The following is a 26,336-nucleotide window of genomic DNA, read 5'->3' on the forward strand; positions in this document are numbered from 1 at the left end:
TTATTTTGTGATCTAGCGTGTGAATGATATATTATTAGGTGAAAAAAGTTATTTGTTTTTGGTTACAACGCAGAAAATATTAAAATAATATTGTATCGTGTTTTCATTTGTACGGACGTGTCAAGAAATTTCTTCTCACCAAATTGGGGCACACTCTGAACCCACCAAACAGTACATGCTCTGATTATATTTGCAGCGTGAAATGACATTTCAGGAGCCTCTTTCTACAAGCTCTTTGACTGCAGACACATCTCTCTCTCTCTCTCTCTCTCTCTCTCTCTCAATTCATAAAGCTGCCAACAAGATCCATTATATCCCTTCCAACCTCTGTAGTCTGTGGTATATATAATTATGATAAAAAAATGCTACAAAAGATAAGAAGCTAGCTAGTACTACACTGTTTATAATTAATAGCACATCTACCTTTCTCTGTCTCTCTTGCTCCTCTCTTTCCCTCCCGTATGAGCCTAATAATTTGATCTGAATTTAGTTCTAGTCTACACTGTGATGTCTTTGTAGGTCAATAGTTAATACAGCTCCTCTCCACAGTTGCATTTTATGTTAGACATAATTCAAATTATTAAGTTTGGAAGAAATAATTTAGACTTTTACAGAAGGAGCAATTGAGGAGTTAGAGGACATAGAGTTAAGCACACACTATGATCGCGATGCATGAATAATCTATCGTCCTATGGATATATAGAAACTTACTTCTTTTCGATCTTCTCGATCTTCTGAATGTTATTGATGTTTGTAACGTCTCTCCAACTTTTTTCACATACATATTTTTTAATAAGAAAAATCTGAATGTAAGATAAGAAACAAATATAACAAATCCCTCCTCCTTTCAATTGCTGGAACTTTAGGAATTCATCATTTTAGGGTTAGTATTAAGGTATCCATAGTTTTTTAGGGTTACATCATGTATTAATGGTTTAGTTAGCTAAAGAATACTTAAATCTATTTTGTATTACACCCACTAAAATTTCTATAAGGAGATCGACCAAAGGAAGAATGTATGATTAACTTTTTAATTCATATCTGGTTCCCCACTTTGCAGGAGTTATAAGAGAAACGTCTATCGTACGCAACATTATCCTTGCTTTGCAAATGAGTTGTTTCCACTACTCAAACCCATGATTCTTTGATCACAAATGAGCAATTTTTTCGTTGCGCTAAGACTCATTCTCATTTTGATTACTTTTCCCAGTTAATAATAAATTGCAGAGTTTTTTTTTTTTGGTAATCAATAAATAGAGCATATGGTTGTTTCACTGTCTACCGATGCAGTGTATTGACTAATGTACATCCATGAGAAACTTTGAGGAATACACATGGAATCTTCTGAGTTGCATATCTATGACTTCAGCCTGCTAAACCTTTTATGCACTTTCTTTTCTCAAATGGTTTTACCAACTCCTAGCTAGTCCTATCCACTAAAGAGTTATAACTACATTTTCTCAGATAAAATAAAAGTGGGATATTCATATATATATATATATATATATATATATGCACATATATATAGTGCACTATATAGATAAAAATGAAATTGTGCATGAAAAGGGAGAGTGAAATTACAGGAATTTGGTTTATCATTGATGTTTTAGGAACCATTGCTAATTAAGGAAGTCTTAAAAAAAAGGAAGAAGAAACTCAAAGAAATAGTACTAAGAAAAGGAAAAAAATACATAGCTTAGCTTCCAGATGCAATTTTTAGAGTTTTACGACTTGTAATTCACCAAAAAAAAAAAAAAAAAAAACGTTTAAACCAAGCACACAAACTCCCCCTTGTACTGTCAAGGTTTTCCAAAGAAAAAAACTCACTAATGGAAGGAGTCGTTTTCCTCAATTTCAGAAGCTGCATCATCTTCCTCTTCAAAACAGTCAATTCCATAAGCTGCATGACCTTGTCCAAATGCCTTGATATGATCTTTGAGGGACCTCTTGTGCTTGAAATCAGACCCACAAGTGCAATACCAAAGCTTCCCACAATTTTTTTCATGAGTTCTCCAATCACCTCTCACTGCAAAAGCCTTGCCACATTTTCTACACATGAAGGGTTTGATCCCATGTTTTCTCTTGTAGTGGGTTTGTAGGGTTCTGAAGTCTTTGAGAGGCTTTGCCCTTGGATGGTCAATATTGTTTCTGCAGCCTGGGGCACAGCAATAGCAAGGCAGTCTAAGCATGGCTGTTGGTTGTGTTCCCCTTAGAGATTCTGGCCCTTTTCTGTATTGAGATCCATGCCCCCACATATGCATCTACATAAACAATTTAATCAGCTTTATAGCAATAGTACTGTCGAAAAATACTTCTAATCTACTGCTATTACGGTTCAAAGTGATTGAGAGATTACTTAAGAAGCCAACTAATTCATTTTTTTTTTCCAAAGCAATCGTGGTATTTCATTCACTTCGAACAAATAATACTGGTTGATTAGATCGAGCATTTCTCATTATTATTGGTTGTCACACACTTAGAAGAGAACTTTAACATCTATGTATAAAGTTAATTCATATCATACAACTTTTGCCTTGAGGGACAACTTAAAAAAGGCCACTTCCACCTGACCAGGAAGAAAATTTGAAGGAAGTAGCTTTGGTTGCATAAAAGTTGGATTTGTTTTGCATAAGATTCGGGTGTCTTTAAAATGTTGATTCTTTTAAGACTTCTTTGAATATCACTTGTAATTTATGCTTTTATAAGACAAACATACATCATACATGGGTCATGGTGTTTGAAAATGAAAAGATAAAGCAAATATAATGTCATAGAAATTGGAGTTTGAATTTATTTTTCATTTTTGGGTTTATTTTTTTTCCAAATTGATCTAGTATTCTAGCTCATGTTATGTGCTTGCTTGCATGTATAATTGCATATATATATATATATATATATATATATATGATCTAAAACAGAAGAAAAAAACAGGCCATATGGAGATTCAAATAGGTAGGTCAAAGACACAAAGAGCACAAATCTTTGTGTATTCATAAACAAAGAATTTAATAGTAATTGAACAAAAAAAAAAAAATACAGAGTTTTGTGATACTAAGATGTTGTTTGTTCCTCGGGCACTGAGGAAGATCGTCTGAAAGCAGGAAGAACAAGGGATATCTTCGGTTTGACACACCTGCCAATGTGTGAGACACAAACTTCAAGGTGCAAAAAGCACAATTGCTTCTGTGTAGTTCAATCACATAAAGGGCGGTTGCAGATAGCTGATCATAATAATATCCTCAGACTCAGTTTTTGGACCAGGTAGATTAATTTATTCTTATTTCTTTTAAATCCCAGAAACCCACAAATCATGCAAAAAGATTGCTGTTTATACAAAGTGCAAAACTGGACACACAAAACAAAACAAAGTAAAATGATTTAAAGTTACAAGAAGAGAAAAAAAGGGAAACCCTAGGACCCATATAATAAAAGTTAAAGACTAAAATCAAGCTAAAAAAGAAGTGTACAAAAATCAAAGATAGATAGGAATGGGTTTCTTCTTTCTCAGAAAAAATCAAAAGAAAAATGATCAGATGCAGAAAGTGATGGGAGAGATGGAGGAGGAAGGAAAACAAAAAGTAAACACTTTCTTATTAATTTTATTTTATTTAAATTTTCAAACTACTTTTTTCTTTCCCTCTAGCTTGAGAAATCATGGAACAAACCACATACAATTCAGACATATATGAAGGCTAATTATATACATATATATATATATATATATAGAGAGAGAGAGAGAGAGAGAGAGAGAGAGAGAGATCTGGAGAGATTGTTGTACCTGCATGTTGTTGTATCTGTTGAAGGTCTTGAAGCAAAGAGGGCATGAGAACTGGGTTGGACCAATTAAAATTTGAGCAGGAGTAGGGATCCAGTACTGTCCTTTGTTGAGCCTGTTTGGTGCATACCCGGCTGAAGCAACAGTAACATCTGCTTCTTTATCTGATGAGATTTCTGGGGAAGGAAGCCTGGAGATTAAATCAGCTGAAGATAGGGCTCTGCTTGGAAGCCCTAAATGTAAAGCCACAGTAACATTTTCATCATCTTCTTCTTCATGATCAACAATATCATCAGACCTAGAAGAGATCAAGAAGTTCTGATGATCATCATCAGCAGCTGATTCTTGCATGTCTTCATGGTGGTGACTTCTTGAAGGGCTTTGGCTGAGGAGGGGAAGGGCTTCTCGTAGAGGAGGAGAGGGAGGTGATGAACATTGGTGGTGGTGATTAGTGAAAAGGGTATTGTTAATATTGTTGATCAAGTTGTTTGATGAGCAGAAATTGTAGTAATCTCCATAATTAGGAGGGTGATAATTATATGGATTAATAGAGGAAGGTGTGGAGGTGGAAGAGAAGTGGTGGTGAGGGTTGATACTAAACCAACCATTATTGAAGTAATTAGGGTAGGGATCTGTCATGATATGGTGAGAGGTTTGGGGGGAGCTAGCTTTAGAGAGAATGGATTGGTTTTGCTGGGATTGGGTTAATATAGTATACAGTATACGCACAGAAGAGAGAGAGAGAGAGAGAGAGAGAGAGAGAGAGAGAGAGAGAGAGAGAGAGAGGACCAAAAGGTAATGATAAGGTGGAGAGTGGAGACCTATTGAACAAAATCACCAACTCAAAAAGGAGAAGTGCAGTGTGAGGGTGGAGGAGAAAAACTTTTATGTTATTGATATTGTAGTATTTTGTGTAAATATATGTAAATTTTTATCTATATGGATTAGTATTATTAACACAGAAAACCGCAATGTTAATGAGGCTAAAAATTGAATATGACACCAATAGTAAACGAATCAAACTTTTATAATTGACCGGAAAATTTGAGTGCTAAGTTTGCTCTCGAGTACGTAGGGTTAAAAGATATGTCAAAAATCAAGGTTGATAAAGCAACCCAACTGAGTAAAAAGGAGAGACAAGAAATCACTTGTGAGGTGTGACTAAACAGTGACAAAATATGCTAAAGAAGAGAGAGAGATAATCTTGGGACTTGAAAGGACAAGTCATTTATTGAACAGTATACAAACGGGGTAATGCTAGAGAGATTATCTATTTAGACTATATTTCTAGACCACATGATGTGGTCATTGATGGTTGTATTTCTTCTTTAAATCATTAAAAAAAAAGTCTGTTATGGGATTTTTGTGTTGAGTCTAATCATCAAATATTATGTAGTTTATAAAATATGATCTAAAAAAATTATCTCCTTAGCATTTTTCATACAATTATGTGTAAATACTACCAGCTATATGTGCAAAAAGAAGAAAATTACATCTCAACAACCCAAGATACTCACTGTGATGAAGGATAAGAAAAGAAAGGAAAAATAAGGCAAAAGACAAAGTTGGTAATTAGGGTTGTGGAGGTTGTCCCCCATAATCCCATTCCTCCTGCTCCTCATTCATGTGTGAGAGAGAGAGAGAGAGAGAGAGAGAGAGAGAGAGAGAGATTGTACATTGTACAACCATCCATTGCAATTTGCATGCACAGAAGCTACTATATCATTTTTAATAATTTATAAGAATATATACAATGATATTATTTTGGTTATAATTTTCTGTGGTTTTGGGAAACAAATGGTTTGGATCCAAACCCAGCATTTGCTTTGATGGGCGGGCCATGGTCGGCTAACTTGACTTCCAACGAGCAGAGAGAGATAGAGAGATTGTCCTCATCTCATCTCTGTTTGCTTGTTTCATGCTTTTACATGCATAACAACACTACAACAACGTTACTGTTCCCCCCCCCTCTCCCTCTCTCTATCTCTCTCTCTCTCTCTCTCTCTCATTTATACATAGTATGGGTAAATTAAACATTGTCTACGTATTGAGCCGACACTGGTATTGGCATTTGTCAAAATATCTTGTCGTGAGTCAATTGATTAATTAATTAGTATAACAAGAAAGCAAAAATTCTAGCATGCTCTAGTGTATTTTACATCGAGAAGTTTTAGTCCTTAAATTTAAAAATTGAACCAGAAGAATAGTTAGCTCCTTTTGCTTCCCCAAACAAATACTATACAGAGTACTGTTGCAAAAACAGAAGAACAAGACTTGTGGCCATCCAGATTAAACATGGAGATGGCTTATGATAGATATTAGATTGGCGCAAACTCTAGTCATTATATTTTAGTGATTGAATTCTTAACCAAGAATTTAATCACTAAGATCTCGGTATATAATACATCAAAGCATACTAAATTCTCGTATCAACTAGAAAAATAGTTAGTTCCTTTTTTTTTCTCCTAAAAAAATATATCATAAATAGTACTAGTCGTGACAAGCTAATTGATGGCAAAAACAGAAGAACAAGACTTGTGGCCATCCAATTAAAGATGGAGATGGCTTATGATCGATATTAGATTGAAGCAAACTTGTTAATTTGCAGAAATTTTGGATTTCATCGCGGATATATAATAGATTATGCAAGTGTTACCTTTATTTACGTTTTATCGATGTAGTAAACATGAAATGGAATGATTTGATAATTAGCTTCAATTCGACTAGAAAGAATTGTTGTGTCACCAATAATATATCATCTTGTATCTATACCACTTATCATGTGCTGATTGTAAGTAAGATTTTGTTCGACTGAACCTATTAGGCGAGGTGATTCCCTCGACCCACATTTCATGAGTTACATGGGTAGATTGTTCATTAAGGTGTTCAATGTTTTTCTTATGCTTATAGATGATCTCTATGTCACGTTTTGTATGGCAACTGTTAGAAGAAGGAACATAAATAGAGGGAAACAAATTTGCTGCAATTTCAGAGCAGTATGGCCACCCACATCATACTCCAATTTGGTACCTAGATACTTACTAGTTCCCATATGCATTTCGAGTACAAGTGGAGAGGGTGGATGAATGAATGGCATTCAAAGTCACATCTCGATGGTGGGACCTTCAATAATATAGAAGGAAGGACATGTATAAGGTGGGCTACCTAATAAGAACATGCGCATATGTGATTGTCAGTCATTGGTGCATTATCAAATTCACTTGTATTAGTAACCGATAGTCACTCTCGTGCACAATTAATTCATCGCCAGATTCACTTGCATTTAGATTGATAGCCACCCACGTTCACGAAAGTGACTATCATTAGCATCACTACTTACAAGCAAATAATTGATATCTGTCATCTGCGAGCAATAACAAGGGTTAGGAGGGGACAGTATGGATGATTGTTTTCATGCCATTATATCTTATTTTCTAGCTCCAAAGTCCCATTCCTTTCTTTCCAAATTGTGGGTGTGGCTTCAATGTTAAGTAACACTCAGTGATATGTGTTTTAGCCATTAAATTCAATTCTCACAATTGATAAATTTTTTATTTTCAATCCCAGTAATTCATTTTTCTTTATCACTAAGTATCATTTATTTTGTATTTATGAGAATCAAGATATCATCTCCCTAAGAATGCTTCGTGGACATAATTAAGAATGAGGTTATTAGAGGTAAAAGGAGTAGCCACAATTGAAGATTAGATGAGGAAAAAATCAATTAAGATTGTTGGATATGTGAACTGAAGACCTACAAATAATATAGTTATAAGATGCAATTATGAGACAAAGACTCAAGACAAAAAGAGGTAGAAAAGATGACCTAGGAAGACTTGGAAAGAAACTCTAAGAAAAGACATGGAGTACTAGAGCTAACGGAAGACTTCACACGAAACTGAGCACAACAACATTCTAAGATTCATACAGCCGACCTCACTTAGTAGGATAAAATTTTGTTGTTAATCAAGATATCATCTCCCAAACAGTAATTCCTCCAAAATAGGTGTCGAATTCCTTATTTCCTATGAAAATACATAAACACTCCGTAATCAAAATCAAACTCTTTGTTTCGATATTAACTACGGTTTAGCAAAGTAAACACACCATGAAAAATGCAAATTGAGATGGGGAAATCTAGTTTTGAACTTTCTTATTTCGAATTGGGCTGGGGTCAACCCAAGTATCTAAATCCCAATAGGCCCGTTTGGTGGCCTGGCTTAGTTGCTTGGTGAGGTAAAGTGTTAGGCAAACACGAAAATAATAAGATGAAAACTGAAACACCAGGCGAAGAAAAGCAGCACGTAAAAGATAACAAAATGCCCTAGTTCCGATTACGCCTCGCATTTTGGACCCAATCCGTTAACCCGATCCGACCAAACCCGTTAATATTTGTATTTGGATGGATGCTTAACGGATTGGGTCGCTAACGGGTGAACCTGTTAAATAACGGATTATTTTGGATCAACCCGTTAGACCCGTTAGTTGAGGATATTTTAGTAATTTTAGTAAAATCTTAATAACAAAAAATAAACTTTATGTAAAAAAAAAAAATTGTTAATAGGTGTTAATGGGTCGGGTTGAACCCGACCCAAACTCAATAAACCAGACTCATTTACAGGTCTAATTCCGATGTCCGATGCCAAAGTGAAATCTCTTTCTATGCTTATCGTTGAATGCGTATTCAAGGCGAAGAGGCCCCAACGGTGAGTCCAGTCTGATGCCAATTCCATATCCGTACCCACTTCCAGGCTTAAGCCGAGCCCCTGCGGGATCACCTGATCAAAACAGAATATAACAACCTCTAAGAACATTGCCTGTGAGGAGCAGATGGCAAAGCTGATAATCAAAGGTGATTCAGATGCGGACAACAGTCTGAACATGTATGCATAAGTGATCGTTCCAAGGATCCAATTGTGAACAGTAATTTAAACTAAAGAGCGACATACCAGGCACGGTGGGGCCTGACCCAAGATCGGTGCCATAGTCAGCAAAAATGACTCCTCCAACCGGCCCTATCTGTGAAAACAGACCAGGACATGATGACGGATCAAGGAATCAATTCTCTCTTCAAAGTGTACAAATTTACATGAATAATTGGGGGGGGAGGCAGTTGCATAGAGTATTAGATGTTGTGAGTGCATGCTAGAGATAACGGGGAACTTCATTTACTAAGGCCGTTTACACTACATACCATTGGAAAAGAAATTTCTCCAGAGCCAACTGCATAAGATCTACCAGAGCCCACAGCACCTTCTTCGTAACCTCTTACACTATTTGTTCCACCGATCGCAAATGCTTCATGCGGTGGGAAGTTACCAACCACATGGCCACCAGACAAACTAGCAGAGCAAAGCATATCAAAGTCAAAAACCAAATGAGAGTATCATTAGCTTGACTTCAAAGCTACAATTACAATAGCGAGGTGGGGGAGGATTGGGGGAAAGATATGTTTTGTGAGTAGATTGCTCCGACTGTCTACAAATACAGATTGGTCATACCTTGCAAGAACACGAGTAGGGCCAAGTTCAACGTCTTTCCTCGCACGAGCATTTATTCTGTTGAAATACAACCATTCAGGCAAAACAGGAAGTCCTTGTTCCGTGTTGAATACACACTGCAAGAGGACCCAAAAATGAGTATCAAAATACAGTGGATGATCAGAAAAAGGAATGGTGCGGGTTACAATTGTGAACACACTCAGGTTGACTAACCATTGACGACCCATGGTCACCAGAACCCGTGTAGACACTCTCAAGTTTAGCAAGTAGCATATCATCATGGGTATTGCCACTACAACAGAGAAATGGTAAACAAAGAGCTAGAAGATTAGAAGTACGGATCACAGAAAAATTTATACTAAGATATGGCAACCAAACTAAATTTGTACCGAGAAAAGAAACCGAACTGAATTGGTTTGGTATTATCTGATTTGAGACTCACGTACCTTGCAGTTAGAGGACTGCCGTAGAAATCCTTGATAATAGGATTTCCTTTCTCATCATGAGCACCAGCATGCTGGAACAATAGTCCAGAATATGGCAGTTGTAAGTATAAATAAAACACAAGCACGTCAACATAATCTTATAAGGAACCCTACAAGTGACAACCACAGAGTATTAAAAATTTAAAAGGTATCCAAGCAAACACAGAAAGCCTAACCACAGGGGCGATGATAAAACCACAAGTACCTGAAAGATAAGCCCAGCTGTTCCACTCAACTTTGGTCTTATTGGTTGGCTGTACTCAATACCCGCCGTGATGCGAGCAATGGTCAACTTACTACCATCTAGTTGGTTATGGATGAGTGTTCCAGGGGTTCTGGAATTCTAGCAGAAGAAGAATCAGTCAAGGGTCTAAGCATCGAGAATTTTGAAGTAGTTAGAAGGACCATATGATAATACTTGGTACAATATAACATTAAACTACCTGAAGCATTATGGTCCTGGATGTCCGCTTATCATCTCCCGCAATCCATGGATCTGAGTAGTTTATGCGAAAAATTGAGTCTATCTGGCCCCTCTCTAAAGAAACATTTAGCTTTTGGTTTCTTCCGAAGAGATTCCTATGAGAATATGCAAAGCTGCAAGACAAACAAAAAACTTAAGGGAAACTGTAATGATGAAGTCTTAAAATTTCAAAAATCGAGTGGAACACTAGCTGACTTGGGCAAAGCAAACACTACTTGTGCAGTGACACATGTATGTCTTTAGGTCCATGCAGAAATATATGACAATCATAACATTGATAGTAATAGATTACCATTTCCTTTTTCAAAAGAACTAAAATAATTAGATATCAGATAATTAAATAAATATTTTTGCAAAAGCAAAGAATATAAATGCATATAAGGAGACCTATACGTTAAAAAAGCAGCACCACCATCGTTAAACAGTTAGGATTGTTAGTACCCTGACAATCTAAGTATTTAAATGTTACAATGCAAATTGTTAAATACTCACACAGCTGTATTACCATCAACTCGCAAGGGTTAATTACCGTAACCAGTTTTAGTAAGCTCTGATGCTACATAATCTTGTACAGGTACTCCCTTCGAGTATCAGTCTAAAATTTTTGTTCACCTACATCTTTACCATTTTAAGTTTCAGAAAGCCAGGCTCTTCCCTATGTTAAGTCTGTCAACAAAAGATTTCATACTGATGCAAATGGTCCGAAAGCTTCACATGCTTCGTTCCAATCCATAAAGGCACAAAACTAGATAATTATCAATTTCTGATTAAAGTCAAATCAGAACCTAATCCACCCACATTTAATTTGCCAAACACATAATTTGCGCCTTAGATGTAGACAAGTTCCATTACATGAATATACTTAATGCACACACATAACATCATGAATAACTCATCCGACTATGTCGACAATATTAAGCATGTAAACTGGGGAACTGAAAAAGAAGAAAGCATGCAAACTGGGGAACAGAAAAAGAATGAAGCATGTAAACTGGAGAAAGGAATAGAGGGAAGCATCTAAAACTGGAAAACTACATGTGCAGTAAGATTACCTTCCAATGAGTCCTGATAGAGGGCCGCTTGTAATTCTGAAATTAAAGAATAGAAGTTAAGATTTTTGTACCACAATATCTGAAACATAAACTCAAAGATTTCAATTTGTATTTTCCACTAACTTGACTTACCCACTTGATATACCACCACCAGCAGAAAACCCTCCACTTGGTCGCTCAACAACATTCATTGTGATATCAACCTTACCAGCATCTACAAATTTTCATTATTTAAAGCATTCAATTACAATCAATATCATCACACAAACATGTATAAATAATTAGCATCATTTCTACAGATACAGATGGGGCCATAAGTATAAATGCCAATGTCGGACATCATTAGTCCTACAAAGGGTTGAACAATCAGAGACAGCAGTCTACCACGGATGACCATATTGATGTGACTATTAGGATTCAGGGCTACCAGAATCCTACCGAAATGAGGACAATCACAGTAGGCTGTTACCCCTCACTAACAGAAAAGTTCCACTTGTTCAACTAATAGGTTTGTTGAACATTAACCCCTATCTAAGACTATAGAGTACTCCATCACAGTGTATACAAGTCTGCTTCACAGAATTTGCAACACCAGAAAATTTTATAATATTATGCACCAGATAATGTTTCTATTTGTTAATATTTGATTCCATAAGTTTCTGCATAAGCAACATTCTTAGGGACTGACTATTATGAAAATTGAACATAACCTAACATTCTGAAATATAATTTCAAACAAAATTATTTGCCTAAAATAATAAAACTGAAATTTTCTTTTCCACCTGCTGGTTGGGGTATGATGCTAACATCTTCCATAAGTCCCATAGTCAATACGGTCTCCACATCTCTTTTCCCCTGTAGCATACTGTAGACCTACATAGGAAATCCTGACATGTAAGCACACTGTTCCCGAATATCAACTAAAAATTATTGCTTTGTGTATGCAACAGTACCTGGCCCTTCTTGGTAGTAAGTTGGCGAAGTATTGTTTCGGGCTTTGTCTTCCCTATGGTTGGTTCACCCCTAAGAAGAGAAAAGAAGAATTAGTGAAGAAATGCAGTAGTTGCCACCTTTCCATGAAAACTCTAGTTTCAAGTTTATGTGTAAATGAAAACTTAGTTAAGGCAGGAGCTTACGTTTTCCTGTCAAGGAATCGTATGGAGATATTATTGACCTCAGTTTCTGATACTTGTAACTTAAGAATACCACCTGAGAGAACCTCAACTGCTGAAACCTATAATGTAATCAAGAAAACAATTGTATACTATTAAGAAAAATCTTGACCGCAAACAAGGGAAAGTAGAATCCTAACTTAACCAAATCTACACTCTAAAGCACTAGAAAAAATAATTCCAACTTTATACATTTTGAAATTATAAAGAAAATAATTGGAAAACTGATAGAGTAACCAACCATAGCAAAAAGTCCCCGATCCATGTACCAATCATTGATGGAAGTTATTACTTCATTCAAACGCTTAAGATTAATAACTTTTCCTGCACAACTTGACACCAAAATCGAAAATCAATATAGGCCTCCCATGTCATGAAAGTGGCACCACCAGAGAGGTGCAAATGATCTTTCAGTAACATATGCATGCACAAACACACACACACCCGTAACCATGTAAGAGCAATGAAGAAAAACCAACCATATCCATCACAGAAGGCATCCTTCAGAAACTTTGCTGGAAGAACATTTGCTCCTTCACATACTAGCCCTTGGAATTCCTGGTTTGGTTTTACCTAGCTCCAGTCAAAGAATATATACTATCAGTCATACTTACGTCCCATAGGAAACATGTTTCGATACATTATTATGACCCGAGTTTTTATCACCTACGAAACAATTACACAAATCAATGAATGCTAACTCTCTATTTTCAATTTTCTTTCTTGGAGCCAAATCACTCGTTTAGTTTAAAGACGCGGATTCTAAGAAAAATTTGAAATGATCACGGGACATTCAGATTCAACCCCAAACCATAATACAACAATGCACGGTCGGCTTGATAATTAGCATAAGATCATAAACACAGCTAAAAGAACATAAATTTGACGAAAAAAGTGAATGCAAAACGAATGCGATTAATAAAGACTAATGCTTGTCAAAGTTCTTCACTAGAATAAAAAACGAAAAACAGATAACTAAATTCAATTCCACAACAATGCAGATACAATGTGGATACCTGAAAGATCAATCTGATGCCGTCCCTTGTATCGACAGCGACAGGCATGCAGGAGCAGAAATAGCCGCTATCGATGATCCTATGCACGTCCTCCTGGACCTCCCGCACAGTAAGCGCCGAGTTCGCTCGGCACGCCTTGAGAGCAGCCAACGCCTCCATTTCAAGGTCCTTCCTCTCCAGCTCCTCCCCGTCCTTGTTCCTCACCAGCACCTCGCTTATCAGAACCCTCTCCTCATCGTGCCGACTCGAAGAGTGTCCCTTCTGCTGCGACTGAGTCGTGTCGTCCGGTCGAGCCAGAGACAGCGACACCGAGCATAAAAGCGGCGACTTCCCGACGAACTGGCTCCGGTCCGCATTCCGGTTCCGCGACTCGGACTCCGCCGATTTGGGGGACCGACTCAGCGACAGCGACGCCGAGCAGAGAATAGGCAAAGGACGGAGCTTCGGGAAAGGTGAACGAGTCCTGAGCGAGTCGATGAGTTGGGCAAACGAGTTTCTGGTTCTGGCCAACAGAAACGGAAGGTCCACGTGTCGATGTTCGGGAGGGCGTGGGACTTTGGCGGAGGGAGACGAAGTGAACCGAACGCCGTCGTTCGGCTGCATTGGATGTGGACAGAGAAATGAGACCGGAGAGTGGTGTTTGGTTGCAGAGATAGAGAAGCCTTGTCCGGGAATAGGAGGGCTTTAGGGTTTTGGTTGACAGTCGAACAGAGAGAGAGAGTTGGGGTTTGGGGAAGAAGACGGAGCATCCGGGAGTGGGTTCGGAGGCGGGTCGTGGGCTTGGGTTTTGGGTACTTGTTATTGGGCTTGGTGGACCACTTCACTTGTTTTAGAAAATTTGAAAACCAAGCCGCGCTAAAAACACCCATCTCCCTCTCTCTCTCTCTCTCTCTCTCTCTCTCTCCTCTCTCTGTAGCTCTTTCTGCAACTCGGTGAATCTGAATCCATGGTCGAAGTTTGAAATCGGCGACGATGGAGAAGCTGTTGGTGCAGATCTTCGAGCGGAAGAAATGGATTGTTAACCAAGCAAAGCAGCAGACTTTACTCTTCGAGCAACACCTCGCCTCCAAATGCCTAATAGACGGAATCGCCCCTCCTCCCTGGCTTTGCTCCTCCACCGACCCCAACAATGGTACTACTTTCCGACCTTAATCTCCGTCAGTTCAACCCCGCCATGTGTTTTTTTGTATTAATTTCAACCAAACAGTCCCTGAGAGTGTATTTTCCTTTTTTTATCATTTCTGTGAAGCCCTAGGTTTTCCACATTGTTTGGATAAAAATGTTGAATGTTGCTGCTTTCGACTGCGAATTTTTCTATTTTGTTTTGGTTTTAGGGGGAATTGCATTCTTAGATGATGAAGAAACGAAACCTAGGTTTTCCACATTGTTTGGACAAAAATATTGAACTCTGCTGCTTTCGATTTCAAATTTGCTATTTTGTTTAGGTTTTGGGGGGAATTGCGTTATTGGATAATGAAGAAATGAAACCTAGGCTTTGCACATTGCATTGTGTGTTTGTGTACTTTTTGAGGGCATGGTTTGAATAATATTGTTAACTTTTTTGCTTCGGTTTTAGTGGGAATTACGTTTTTAGATGACGAAGAAATGAAACTTTGGTTGTCTGCATTGCATTTTTTATTGGTGTAATTTGGACCGTTATGGCTTTCTTAATCCTCTGTTTGCCTGCTTATAATTTTTATATTTGGGATATGTTTGCAATTCAAAAGATTCATTAATGGAATATGGCAAGGAATACTGCGCGCGAGCACACATTTATGCTGTATGTGTAATGTATGTATGCACGTACAATGTCCTTGTGCTTATGTGCATGCTTAATTAAGTATCTTTTGATTTGTTCTTCACAGTGTTGAAAAAACAAGAGCTGAATTCCGGAGTTCCACTCCGTGGCGCGCTGCCTGTGATCCCTTTTAGTAGTCACTGTTCTGTGTTTGACAAGCCAGCTCCCACAACTCACAGTGGGGAGCTACCAAATGGTTTGTGCACTGAACTTCATGGTTTGGACAAAGGTTTTGGTGCTGGAGATGAGGTGTCAGTTTTGCCACGGTGCTGCGTAGGTAATGCTTGGCGTGTTTCCAAAAGCGTTCCTCAAGATGTGAGGGAAGAGGATCCTAGTGTTACATCTCCAGAAGATGTGAGGGATGCAAGAATCTTAGACATTTACCATGATCCAGCTCTATCAGCAGCTAGAGGTGCAGGAGATGGGGTATCAATCTTGCCACAATGCCCTGTTAGTAATGCCGCATGTTCCTCCAACGGTGTTCCTCAAGATCCGAGAAAAGAGGATCTGAGTAATACATCTCCTGAAGATCACAGGGATGCAAGAACCTCTGACATTTACCATGACCCAGCTCTATCACTGGCTAGAGTTCAGAGATCCAAATCCAGACAAAAAGCTTTGGAAATTCGCAACAGTGCCAAAAAATGCTTTTCACTGGACAAGAACAATGGTATTGGGTATGCTAGTGGAACAATTGGGTGTGCGATATCTTCCCTACAGTCTGACCATGTTGATGAACTGAACTTATTCAAACCTCCTGAGACAAGTGATTATGCTTGTGAAGTGGAAGAAGCAAAAATAGGCGAGTTTCAAAGCAAGGAAAGAGGTACTACCATCTCCTCTGGTAGAATTACAAGATCTAGAAGCTCTGGTCAACAGGAGAGGTCTTTGAATGTCAGTGGCTCGGTTTGTATTGACCAAAAAAGTGGCGGTGCACTTGCAGATTCTATTGGCATATTACCTCAGCAGTCCAACCATGTAAATAAACAGTTGGAATTGGTTAATTTCTCTCATATCACTAATGATTGTCGCCCAGAGAATGAAGCAAAAGTAGGTGATTATTTTATCAAGAAAAAGGGAAGCAGCATGTACTCTGGGAGAACAACAAGATCTAGAAGTGCTAGTCAAGAACCTAATCGTCTTGATGAAATGTCCAAGTTGGAGCATTTATCTAACAGCATAAGTGAAGATGGTGTCAGAAATTCATTGCAACAACCGAAACATGTTGATGAAATGGTGGAAGTGGTGAAATCTTGTGATGTTATTGATGGAAGCTGTGAAGCGAAAACAAAAGTGGGGGAGTGCTGGGGCAAGGGAACCAGTGATTACAGTGGCAGAATAACAAGATCCAGAAGTTCTTCCCGAAACCCAAATGATGTTAACAATTCTCCGAAGATAGATACTTCCTGTGTTTCTGTGAAGGGTGATGGCAGTATAATCCATCATTCCAGCGGTACGTCAACACAGCCACCTCAGCCTTTAAGTTGGACTACAGGAGATCCTGATTTCCATGGTGCACATGGGTCTCAAGTGTCCATTTTAAGGTCTCTACCTGCTCAAAGTAATCTTGAGTTTTGTGCAGTAAATGGGGAAAAGCATTCAAGTAAGGAGGATTCTTCTGGGGAGTATGTCTTCAGAAGTACTGGGTCACAAGCTGTGTGTAGGACTGAAAAAATAGTGAAAGGTGCCATCGCCAATACATCCAGTCAAAGAATTAATCAGTCAACATATGCTGCATCTAAAAAGTCTCATGATTCACAGAGAACTCAAATATCTGCTGGAAGGTCTGTTCCAATTCAATGTGATCTAGATCTGTGGGCAGAGAATTCAACAGATTCTTCAGACAAGGAAAATGATGCAGATCACTATGCTGGTAGAAAGACAGGTAACAACAACAACAGCAAGCATTTGTCAGAGAAAATGACTCGTGGGTCTGCAGGAATCAGGCACCAGGATGTGTCAAGTACTATGGTAAAAGAGGTACCTTGTACGCAAACCAGTGAATTTGTTAAAGCTGCAACTGGTGGAGAAACTGAAATTGATCCTGATGTATTGGTTGAAGTTTCTGGATCAAAATTGGATGGTACTGGGCTTAAAGTTGGAGTGGAAGTTTTAGCCTCAAGGCAGCCAGCTGATTGTAATGTGTTTGTGAATCCCAAGCAACTTAATTTTGATGATGTGGAAGAGTCCTGTAGGAATGGATGTTATACTCCTCTTAAAGAGGGGATGCAGCGAAGGTCATCAGAGAAAAGTTCTCTTTCCGTGATGCACACTGAAGATATACGGGACGAAGGAATGACTGTTGATTACCAAGAAAACTGTAACTCATCCTTGCCGATGAATTTTCTCGGGGATCCAGAAGTTTCAGTCAAAGGAAAGGACCTCCAGAGTGCTTTATCTGAATCCCCTGCAGAGGATTCTAAAAGTATCTCTAATGGAAATGCTGTCATATCAGTAAAAGAGGCATCCTATGATCATAATGATGGAGGTACTAGTACTCTGCTAGAAAGTGGCAATAGAGAGTCTCTGTGTGGAAGCACAGGAAGCGTAGAGCACAGTCCAAAGGCCTCACTAGAATCTCAAGGCCCACTTTCTCGGGAGGATGTTGCAAAATCAATTCTTAGTAGAAGTCCAGTTGAAGAAAAGCCTCGACATGAGGACCAAGACATGATAGAGAGCTCTGAATCTTCACCCAAGGCACAGATTAAAGAGGTACTTACTTTTCTGTTATGCAGTGATCTCTCTTGCTCTCTCTTGCTCTCTCTCGGCTAAGTGGTGGCCCATATTCTGTTTAGTAGTCTTCTTCTATTTGAGATTTTCTGTTTAATTGTGCTCGTAATTTTCTTGCCTACTTTTATTTGATCGTTTATAATGCAAAAGGTTGTGTTTGACAGGGTGAAACTAGTGATGAACTGAACGTAGTCAAACCTCCTGATACAAGTGCTTGCGAAGTGGAAGAGGCAAAAATAGGTGATTTTCAAAGCAAGGAAAGAGGCACTGCTATCTCCTCTAGTAGAACTGCAAGATCTAGAAGCTCTGGCCAACAGGAGAGCTCTTTGAATGTCAGTGATTCAGCCAGTAATGCCAGAAAAACTGGCGGTACACTTGCAGGTTCTATTGGCATATCACCTCGGCTGTCTAACCATGCAAATCAACCCTTGGAATCGGTTAATTTTTCTCATATCACTAATGAAAGTTGCCAAAAGAAGGAAGCAAAGGCAAGAGATCACTTTCTTTTGGAGGGTTCATGCCCTCAGCATAAACGAAGAAAGATTGGGCATAAAACAGTTGATTGCTTGTCTGCTTCCTTGGACTTGAGAGAACATGGCTTTTACACTGTCAGTAGAGATTCTGCGTGTGGGAACTTGGGAAGTGTAGAACATCGTCCAAAGGCCATGCTAGAATCTCAAGGACTTTCAGTTTCCCAGGAGGATGTTGTGAAATCAAATGTCAGCAGAATCTCAGTCGAAGAAACACATCAAAATGAGGATCACCACATGATAGATTGGTCTGAATCTTCACCTAAGGCACAGATGACAGAGGTACCCTTCTATTGTGTAGTGATCTCTCTCTCTCTCTCTCTCTCTCGGCTAAGCTGTGGCACTTACATCTATGTTATTCTATTTAGTAGTTTTGTTTTATTTGAGATTTTCTGTATACTTGTTCTCTTATATCAGACGGGTTGTTCTTCTATTTTTATTTGATCTTTTCTAATGCATAAGGTTGTGTCTGACAGGGTAGAATCAGCTTGGGATGCGGGAATACAAGTGGGAATGCACCTTTCACTTTCATGGATAAAGAATTTGAAGAATCAATCTTAAGTTTGATGAAGCAGACTGGTGGCCGGTCTCAAAATTCTTTGATGGAGGAAACAGGAGTAGCACATCCGCCAAGCATTATCGTTGATTCACGAAGTCAATGCATAGAAAAGAACACTGTTTCATTAACTCTTGAGAATCATCTTACAATAGGACATGCTGAACATATGACTTGTGCTCGAAGAGAAATGCAGGAAATGAGATTTGATCTTGAAGGGACCAGTAATTTTGGATCTCCACGTAGTCAATCCTTGGATTTGATTGGTTCCGATGATACAAAGCCTGAGCTTGAGGGGTTCGTTATGCAAACAGATGATGAACCAACAAGCATTGCTGGAAAGGGAGTTGGCTTTGACGAGTGGAACCTTCCAAGCACTACAATTGAACATGCCAGCATTCTGGAGCAGCTGTGCCAATCTGCTTGCATGCAAACTCCAGTTGCATGCTCTTCTGCTTCATATAAGTTGCATAATATTCCAAATCTCTACCAGTCTGTTCCAACTGGGCTTCTAGAGGGTGTGGATATGAGGACCATGAATGATGCTGTCAAGCAATTAAGGGATGGTCATAGTTGCTCGAGTGAGGAAGTTGGCCAGGCGTTTTATGCAAGGTCCTATTCTGATTGCCTATTAAATCATAGTGGTCAATCTAGTTGGGATACTAAGAAACCTTATCTGTCTCCAGTTGGGAAACTTTGGGATATAACTGGTTCAAGGACTAGCAGTTCAAGGAAGCGAGGAAGCTTAAATCCGGAGCTTCCCTGCATCAGTGAAGAAAATGAGAATGCAGATGAGGTAGCTGATATTTTCCAAGATGGCATTGTTTCAGATGCATTAAATAGCTCAATACAAAGAGTACCCCTTGCTGACATTACTGAGATTCCAAACCCTCCTGCATCAGTTTCTAAAGCTGAACCATATGCAGATAGACTTAGTCTAGATTCCGTGAACACTGAAATCAGCTTTACAGGCACTCATAAGAGCTTCAAACAGAGGCTTCGAATCCAAAACAGCAGCAAGAGAAGATATAACAATAAGGAGACAAACGATATTAAGAGGACCACTGGATCACTTCATAACAGGTTCAGTAAACCAAAATTATCTGGAAAAACCAGTTTGAGAAAAGGTGGTCCAAGTTTGTCAGAGCAGGAGCCGAAACGTAACAATATCGTGTCTAGCATGACTTCTTTCATTCCACTTGTTCAACAGAAACAAGCAGCTGCAGTTATAACAGGTAATTTCTTACTAGTAATCTTAATCTTGAACTTTGGATGTTGCTTACATGTACATATTCCATATGATTATTTTTCGAGTATGCATAATAATCGTATGTCTAAACTGGGTTACAGTATGGATGATGGTTTTGTTTGGAGCTGTAAATTGGTAATGCATATCTGGGATCATCGAGTAAAAAATAAAGTGCATGTTTGAAAGTCCCATGAAAATTGAGTTGCCTTATTATCCTTCAAAAAAAAAACATTTATAGGTGACTTCCACTTTTCGTAAGGATCTTGATAGTGATTCATTTGTTTTTTAATTGTACCATTGTGAATGTCTTATGAGCATTCTGGGATATTTTTCTTTTCTTTGTTTCTTCTTTTTCTCGAATGAATTGATTCAGTATTTTGACCTATTTGTGCTCTCTTGCAGGAAAGAGGGACATCAAAGTGAAGGCCCTGGAGGCAGCTGAAGCTACAAAGCGTCTTGCAGAAAAGAAAGAGAATGAACGCAAGATGAAGAAGGAAGCCTTGAAACTTCACCGGTCAAGAATGGAGCAGGAGAATATGAAGCAGTTGGAGCTGCAGAAAAAAAAGAAAGAAGAAGAGAGGAAGAAAAAAGAAGCTGATATGGCATCAAAGAAGAGACAAAGGGAAGAGGAAGAAAGGAAGGAGAAGGAAAGAAAAAGAATGCGTGTTGAAGCCCGTAGACAGCAGAGAGAACATGAATACAAGTTACCTGCTGAAAAAGTAGAGAATGAAATGAAAAGCCAGGCCATTGTATGATTCTTTATGCTCTGCCTCATTTCATTATATCTTTTTCTTTTTGCAATGTTAGGTATCACATTCTAGATTGTGCTTTCTTGTGCAGGATGGAAGAGGCCCTGGCGGTAAGAAATCTAAGGATGAAATACCACATAAGAAAATGGAGGCAGAAAGGGGATTTGACAATTCCAGAAATATTTCGGAGACTGAGCCTAGTACTTCCAGGATTTCAATAAGCAATGCCGGAAGAGAAAGTATTGTCCACGAAGAGTTCCATGAGGCCTTGAGTAATTATGGGTATAAAGCAGAGGTAAATGGTGGTGACTTTTTAACAATCGATACCCACCATATGTTAGGATCTACTTGCATGTTAAGTGCTTTTACTTGCATAGTCTGGAGCAGAGTGATAAACTGTGAGCATAGCATGAATTATAATCCTCTGTTGTTGTAGTTTGCATGGGACCCTTAAACTTGTTGGGTTTTAACTCTTTTGAGGCCTTCCCTTTTGCTATCGTTACCACAATATAGGAAAGAAGGTTACAATCGACTAAGTGCAAGATTTCTCTTATGTTAAAACTCCTAATAGCTTATTGTAAACTCAAATCTGAACCACTGGTAGAAAGCTTTTTTATGCATGAATAGCTGCATACTTTTGTGCACTTTTACCTTCTCTGTAAAGCCTTGTGCTGATACTTCCTGTGATATTTAAGGTACCGAGCGATTTAGACAAAGAAATGGAGAATTCAATTGGCATTACAGGTCAAGAGCAGTCTTATGACATCTCTCCATACAAAGAATCAGATGATGAAAATGACGATGATGACAATGTCATACCAAATAGGAAATTTATTCCTTCATGGTCAAGGTATGTATATTTCAATTGTTATACATGAAATATGGTTTAGATCTTCAAATTATAGAGCATCACATTCATCTCGGTGATAAGTATTTTAGCAAAAGGCATAGATCGTGTACCCTTTGAAACTGTCAACTCGGCCGGGCTCCAAAATAATCTTTTGTTGGTTCTTGTTTTGTACAGTAAAAACTGCCTGGCTTTTGCCGTTTCTTGCCAGAATAGAGCAGACCCAGCGACAATCTTCCCCCCAGAAAGCTTTTGCTGCATCTCTGAAGGTACTTTTATGGTTTAAAGCCATGGTCTTAGTAGCTATTGCTTTGGCATTTTCGGCTAGTCAATTTTAAGATACTGCTGGACTAAGTTCCAATATGCTCATTTGCAGTCCTCTTGCCCCGAAACCATCAATTAAACAACAGCAGAATGCAATAAACTCTATTCAGTATATTCTTCAGTAATAAGTGCTTCTGGTCAAGAAGAGGTAATGTTTACCTTTATTCTCCATTTTCCTTTCCGTGCTCTAAACTACATTTGTGCTGGCAGTTTGGTTGTTAAAGGAGCAATTTTCCTTCTGCAAAATGTAAAATGCCTTGAGTTACTGCCTATCAAAACCAAAATACTTGTAATAATTGGTTTTCGTTTCTCGTTGCAGATTTTCAAAGTCTATTTGTGAACAGTTTCTTGAGCAGGCGACACCCTTTCAAGCTGAAATGTAATTGTTATCTCAAATAATTTCCCGACTGATTGTAGTTGAGAAGAGTAACAATTTCCATTGGCAGAAGGTCAATTGCCTGAGCTATTGAGTAATTTGGTCATCACCTCCTGCTGCTTTCTTGCTTCTTTGGCGCAGCCACTTTGGTATGCACTGGTTTTAGTTTAACTTTTAACCTCATTCTCCTCAAGGATGATAAGTGAATGCTAGAAATGTATGTATTTTGGTATGGGGGTGTTGTAAGATTATGTATATATAGAGCAATCTTTATTGCCTTTATTCTTCCTCTTTTGGTCAATTTGCTTATTCACGATCATACACCAAAAGATTGAACATCGAATCATATACTTGTTTTCCAAAAATAAAAGTTTGCAACTCTTGAAAGCATATATAAATATGCTACACGAACTAGTATAGAGAAGTCCACATTAGGTTAGAATACAAAATTTGCACCTATAAAGCCGCATACTTGATTTAAGTTAAGTTGACTAGAGCGGTGTGTTTACTTTTTTGCACCCAAGTTGAATTTAGTATAAATTATCCTATGGTTTGTACAAAAAAAAAAAAAAAAAAAAAAACACACACACACACACACAATTCGTGAATAATTCGATGTAACAGGGTGTTTAAACACAAAAGTTGAGCGAGACATCAGCAGAATGATAGTTTCAATCCCCACCACAAATTTGCTACACCAACTAGTATAGGACCTCGTATCGGATGGAAGATGTCCAAGAGGATGCTTGCTTAAAAAAAACAGCGTATATCACAGCCCTGATGCATAGTCTGAAAACTTTCTGATACAAATCACCAATTGGGTAAGCTCAAAGTTTACAAATTTCCAATTGGGTAAGCTCAAAGTTCAAAAATTGTCAATTGAGTAAGCTCATATTACACTATTCACTTAACAGAGCAATTTTTAAAATGTGTGATCAAAAGTGTAATGATTTGTCAAAACGTGTTATTGTGATTAATTATTCTTATATTATTCAAGCAATGTCATATCAGAACGACAATGTACTCGCTCTATGAAATTCTTCGCGTCCGTTACATTTTAGACGGTACACATGAAAGTCATTCAAAACATAATAACAGTTGCCATGCGTTTTCCTGGTCTGCCAAATGATCAAGTTTGTTTTCTTGTCCTTTGTGTTTTGTTAAGTAGTTCCTGCATTTTTGCCTCCTATTTCTGATTAATATATGAAGGGCATGAACCTTCGCGTATAAAATTGATTACACAGCAGTTTTAAAAAGGGAAATCAAAAGTGCCACAATTTGTCAAAAGTTGTCCACTATGAGTTTGTGACTAATTGCCCTTGTATTATTCGAGCAATGTGATACCTCATCAATGGTGTACTTGTTTTATGGAAATTCTTTATTAGGGATGTCAATGGTTCGGTTTGGGACGGAAATACTATATTTATCCCCATAATCACAAAAATTAATCATATCCATAATCGCCAATTAATCATCAGGTATTATCCATAACCATACCCATCGAGTAACAGATTCCCCATCGGTTAACGGTTATACTCATTCATCAATACAAAAATTTTATTCGTTTAATTGATGCATAATAATTTAGTAAATATTAATTTCGTCATTAAATATTTGATGTATAAAATGATTTAATGAATGGATCTTGTGGAGCATAAAAATTAAAGCTAGACATTTATAATGTTGGCTAATCTTTGATATCTCCTATAAGTACTATTGGTCTGGATTCTCATAGATTTTGATTAATATCAAAACTTTTTAACTTACCCACAAAATGCAACTCACACAGTGCAGCTTTTGTATTATCAAGGTAATAGATTTAGTGAATAATATATATATATATATATATATATATATATTATAATACAATTATATTATATATAATTCGATTAAGATTCGGGGACATATATGGATTGGGGACCTCTATAACCGTATCCAAAACCAAAACCAAAACCGAATATTACTCACGGTTTTTCCCCATATACAAAATATACCCGATCACATCCAAATCCAATCTATTCGGGTGGTTATCCACTGTTATCGATTTTAACGGCTAGAATTATTATCCCTATTTTTTATGACCTTTATACTTTCGACAAGATAAATGAATGAATCATTCAAAACAAAGTTTTTCTAATATATATATATATATATATATTTTATGTTAAGTTTATCTTCACGTGTTATTGTGTTATTTATTTAAAAAATTGACTCAATGGCGAATTAGATAAGTGATTCTCGTGGTAAGAATACAAGAGGGTGGGCAACCGGATATAGAAAACTCAGGTCGGGACGGGTAATTAAGATTCGGAATGGGTCCAAAACTTATCAATACAAAGCGGGACGAGGCGGGGCGGGTAAAGAAAAATAACCGTTGATTTCACTCTCTCCCTCTTATTCTTGTCCGGGACTCCCAAGACTCCATTCCATTCTCACCCAATTCACTCAACTCTCCCCTCTCTATCTCTCCTCCCTCGATCTCTCCTCCTTGAATCTCCTTTCCTCTCTCGCCGCCACCATCATCATCAGACCTCGATCTCTCCTCCTGATTCGCTCCTGTCTTCCTCGCTCCGTCCGTTGCCATCATCATCAGGCCTCGATCGCTGGCGACGCTTTGTGGTGCGCCGACGACAGGGTCGTCGATGAGTTCCCGATGGAGCAGCCAATCTCGCCGTACCTGTTCGCATTCGCCGTCTACAAAGGGTTTGGGTGGTTCTTTCCGCTGGTGGCTCTGAGAATGCTGAGGTACATGAGCGCCACATCAAACATCATACACGACTGCGACGAGGTCTTCAACTATTGGGAGCCTCTCCATTTCAATTCTCTTTCTTTTTCCTCTCTGAAAAATTGAAACTTTGTTCTTTTTTTAGGTGTTTTGTTTCTGGGTTTTGATTGTTTGTTATTTTCTGGGTTGTTTTTATTTTGCTTGTTATGAAATTAGTTGTCTTTTTGGTTATTTGAAGTTTATTTGATATTAAGGATGTTAATATAATGCTATGTTTGGTTATAATTTGTAGAGAACTAGTAAGCTCTGGATTTAATTTATTGGGGAAGTTGGTTGTCATTGAAAAGTTTAGTGCTTGTTAACGTACAAAATTTTGTAGAGCATTGCAGCTCATGAACTAAATGCAGTTTTCATATGAACCGATGTGATTTACTTCGTTACGGTAATTTCCCAAAAAAATAAAAAATCCGTGTACTTGGCCTGTCTTGTTTCCTTTTTAAATCAAGTCTCTCCAAATTTCGTCCCGGCCCAGTGCCCACCTAGTTTCTAACTTTTCTTGTTCGTGGATTGTCGTGGGTTGGTGGAATACCGACACAATTGCAAACCTAATTCTTTTAAAAAATTTGTTTGTTTTGTAGCTTCTATCTTCTAAGTTTTGTTTTAGAGGCGTTTGGTCATATGTCATTTTTTTGTTGTTGTGTTTTTTCGTTATGAAGATGAGTAAATTTTATGTCATTCTTTCATTAGGTGTAACTTTTTTTTTTCATTTTAATAAAATTTCCTTGTACCACCGAGGTTCCACCAGAACAAAATGACAAATGAAAAATAATCTACCCAAAATTCATCTAAATTATAGAAACGAAGAAGAACTTAGACCCAAAACACAATAGTTTGAAGAGAAAAACCTTATCCCAAGATAACCCACAATTTATGATATTTCACTCCTTCATGAAAACCCTGCTCAATT

The 26,336-nt window shown here is 38.0% G+C and overlaps 3 protein-coding genes across 26 annotated transcripts in view; 1 reads left to right on the forward strand and 2 right to left on the reverse strand.

The window, feature by feature from the left end:
* Positions 1-1,577: 1,577 nt before the first annotated feature.
* On the reverse strand, positions 1,578-4,663 carry LOC126591059 (zinc finger protein WIP2-like). The gene is made up of 2 exons (XM_050256618.1): positions 3,779-4,663; positions 1,578-2,261 (listed from the first exon to the last, which is right to left on the reverse strand). Exons 1-2 carry the CDS (start codon positions 4,412-4,414, stop codon positions 1,827-1,829), a joined length of 1,071 nt encoding a protein of 356 aa, XP_050112575.1. The 5' UTR covers positions 4,415-4,663; the 3' UTR covers positions 1,578-1,826.
* A 3,628-nt stretch (positions 4,664-8,291) lies between these two features.
* LOC126591058 (outer envelope protein 80, chloroplastic-like) lies at positions 8,292-14,233 on the reverse strand. Its single transcript, XM_050256617.1, has 16 exons — positions 13,486-14,233; positions 12,949-13,042; positions 12,711-12,793; positions 12,434-12,531; positions 12,251-12,320; positions 12,080-12,170; positions 11,430-11,511; positions 11,298-11,333; positions 10,205-10,358; positions 9,967-10,104; positions 9,723-9,793; positions 9,490-9,568; positions 9,277-9,392; positions 8,970-9,117; positions 8,725-8,794; positions 8,292-8,553 (listed from the first exon to the last, which is right to left on the reverse strand). The coding sequence occupies exons 1-16, from the start codon at positions 14,086-14,088 to the stop codon at positions 8,399-8,401; spliced, it is 2,088 nt and encodes a 695-aa protein (XP_050112574.1). The 5' UTR covers positions 14,089-14,233; the 3' UTR covers positions 8,292-8,398.
* Positions 14,234-14,308: 75 nt separating this feature from the next.
* LOC126591052 (uncharacterized) overlaps positions 14,309-26,336 on the forward strand; it is a 39,442-nt gene continuing 27,414 nt past the window's right edge. For 9 of the 24 annotated variants that reach the window (XR_007612232.1, XR_007612228.1, XR_007612229.1 and 6 more), the window contains exons 1-5: positions 14,309-14,617; positions 15,351-17,995; positions 18,178-18,825; positions 19,020-20,334; positions 20,751-21,097. Coding sequence is in view for 17 of the 24 variants with exons in the window: in XM_050256592.1 (XP_050112549.1) it covers positions 14,458-14,617; positions 15,351-17,995; positions 18,178-18,825; positions 19,020-20,334; positions 20,751-21,097 (5,115 nt within the window). In the remaining 7 variants the exon portion in view is untranslated. Of the gene's footprint in view, positions 14,618-15,350; positions 17,996-18,177; positions 18,826-19,019; positions 20,335-20,750; positions 21,098-21,188; positions 21,393-21,792; positions 21,948-22,121; positions 22,214-22,320; positions 22,417-22,587; positions 22,718-26,336 lie in introns of all 24 variants that reach the window. The other 15 variants (XM_050256598.1, XM_050256597.1, XM_050256594.1 and 12 more) reach the window with 11 other exon arrangements.

Source organism: Malus sylvestris, chromosome 11 (assembly GCF_916048215.2).
Source record: "Malus sylvestris chromosome 11, drMalSylv7.2, whole genome shotgun sequence".
NCBI lineage: Eukaryota > Viridiplantae > Streptophyta > Magnoliopsida > Rosales > Rosaceae > Malus > Malus sylvestris.

Coding starts and splice junctions, on each gene's coding strand:
- LOC126591059 (XM_050256618.1), bottom strand. CDS start 4,414: ATGACAGATCCCTACCCTAATTACTTCAATAATGGTTGGTTTAGTATC. Junction 2,262..3,778: donor ACAGATACAACAACATGCAG/GTACAACAATCT, acceptor TTGTTTATGTAG/ATGCATATGTGGGGGCATGG.
- LOC126591058 (XM_050256617.1), bottom strand. CDS start 14,088: ATGCAGCCGAACGACGGCGTTCGGTTCACTTCGTCTCCCTCCGCCAAA. Junction 12,171..12,250: donor TTACTACCAAGAAGGGCCAG/GTACTGTTGCAT, acceptor TTTCCTATGTAG/GTCTACAGTATGCTACAGGG. Junction 8,554..8,724: donor GTCAGGCCCCACCGTGCCTG/GTATGTCGCTCT, acceptor TGTTTTGATCAG/GTGATCCCGCAGGGGCTCGG.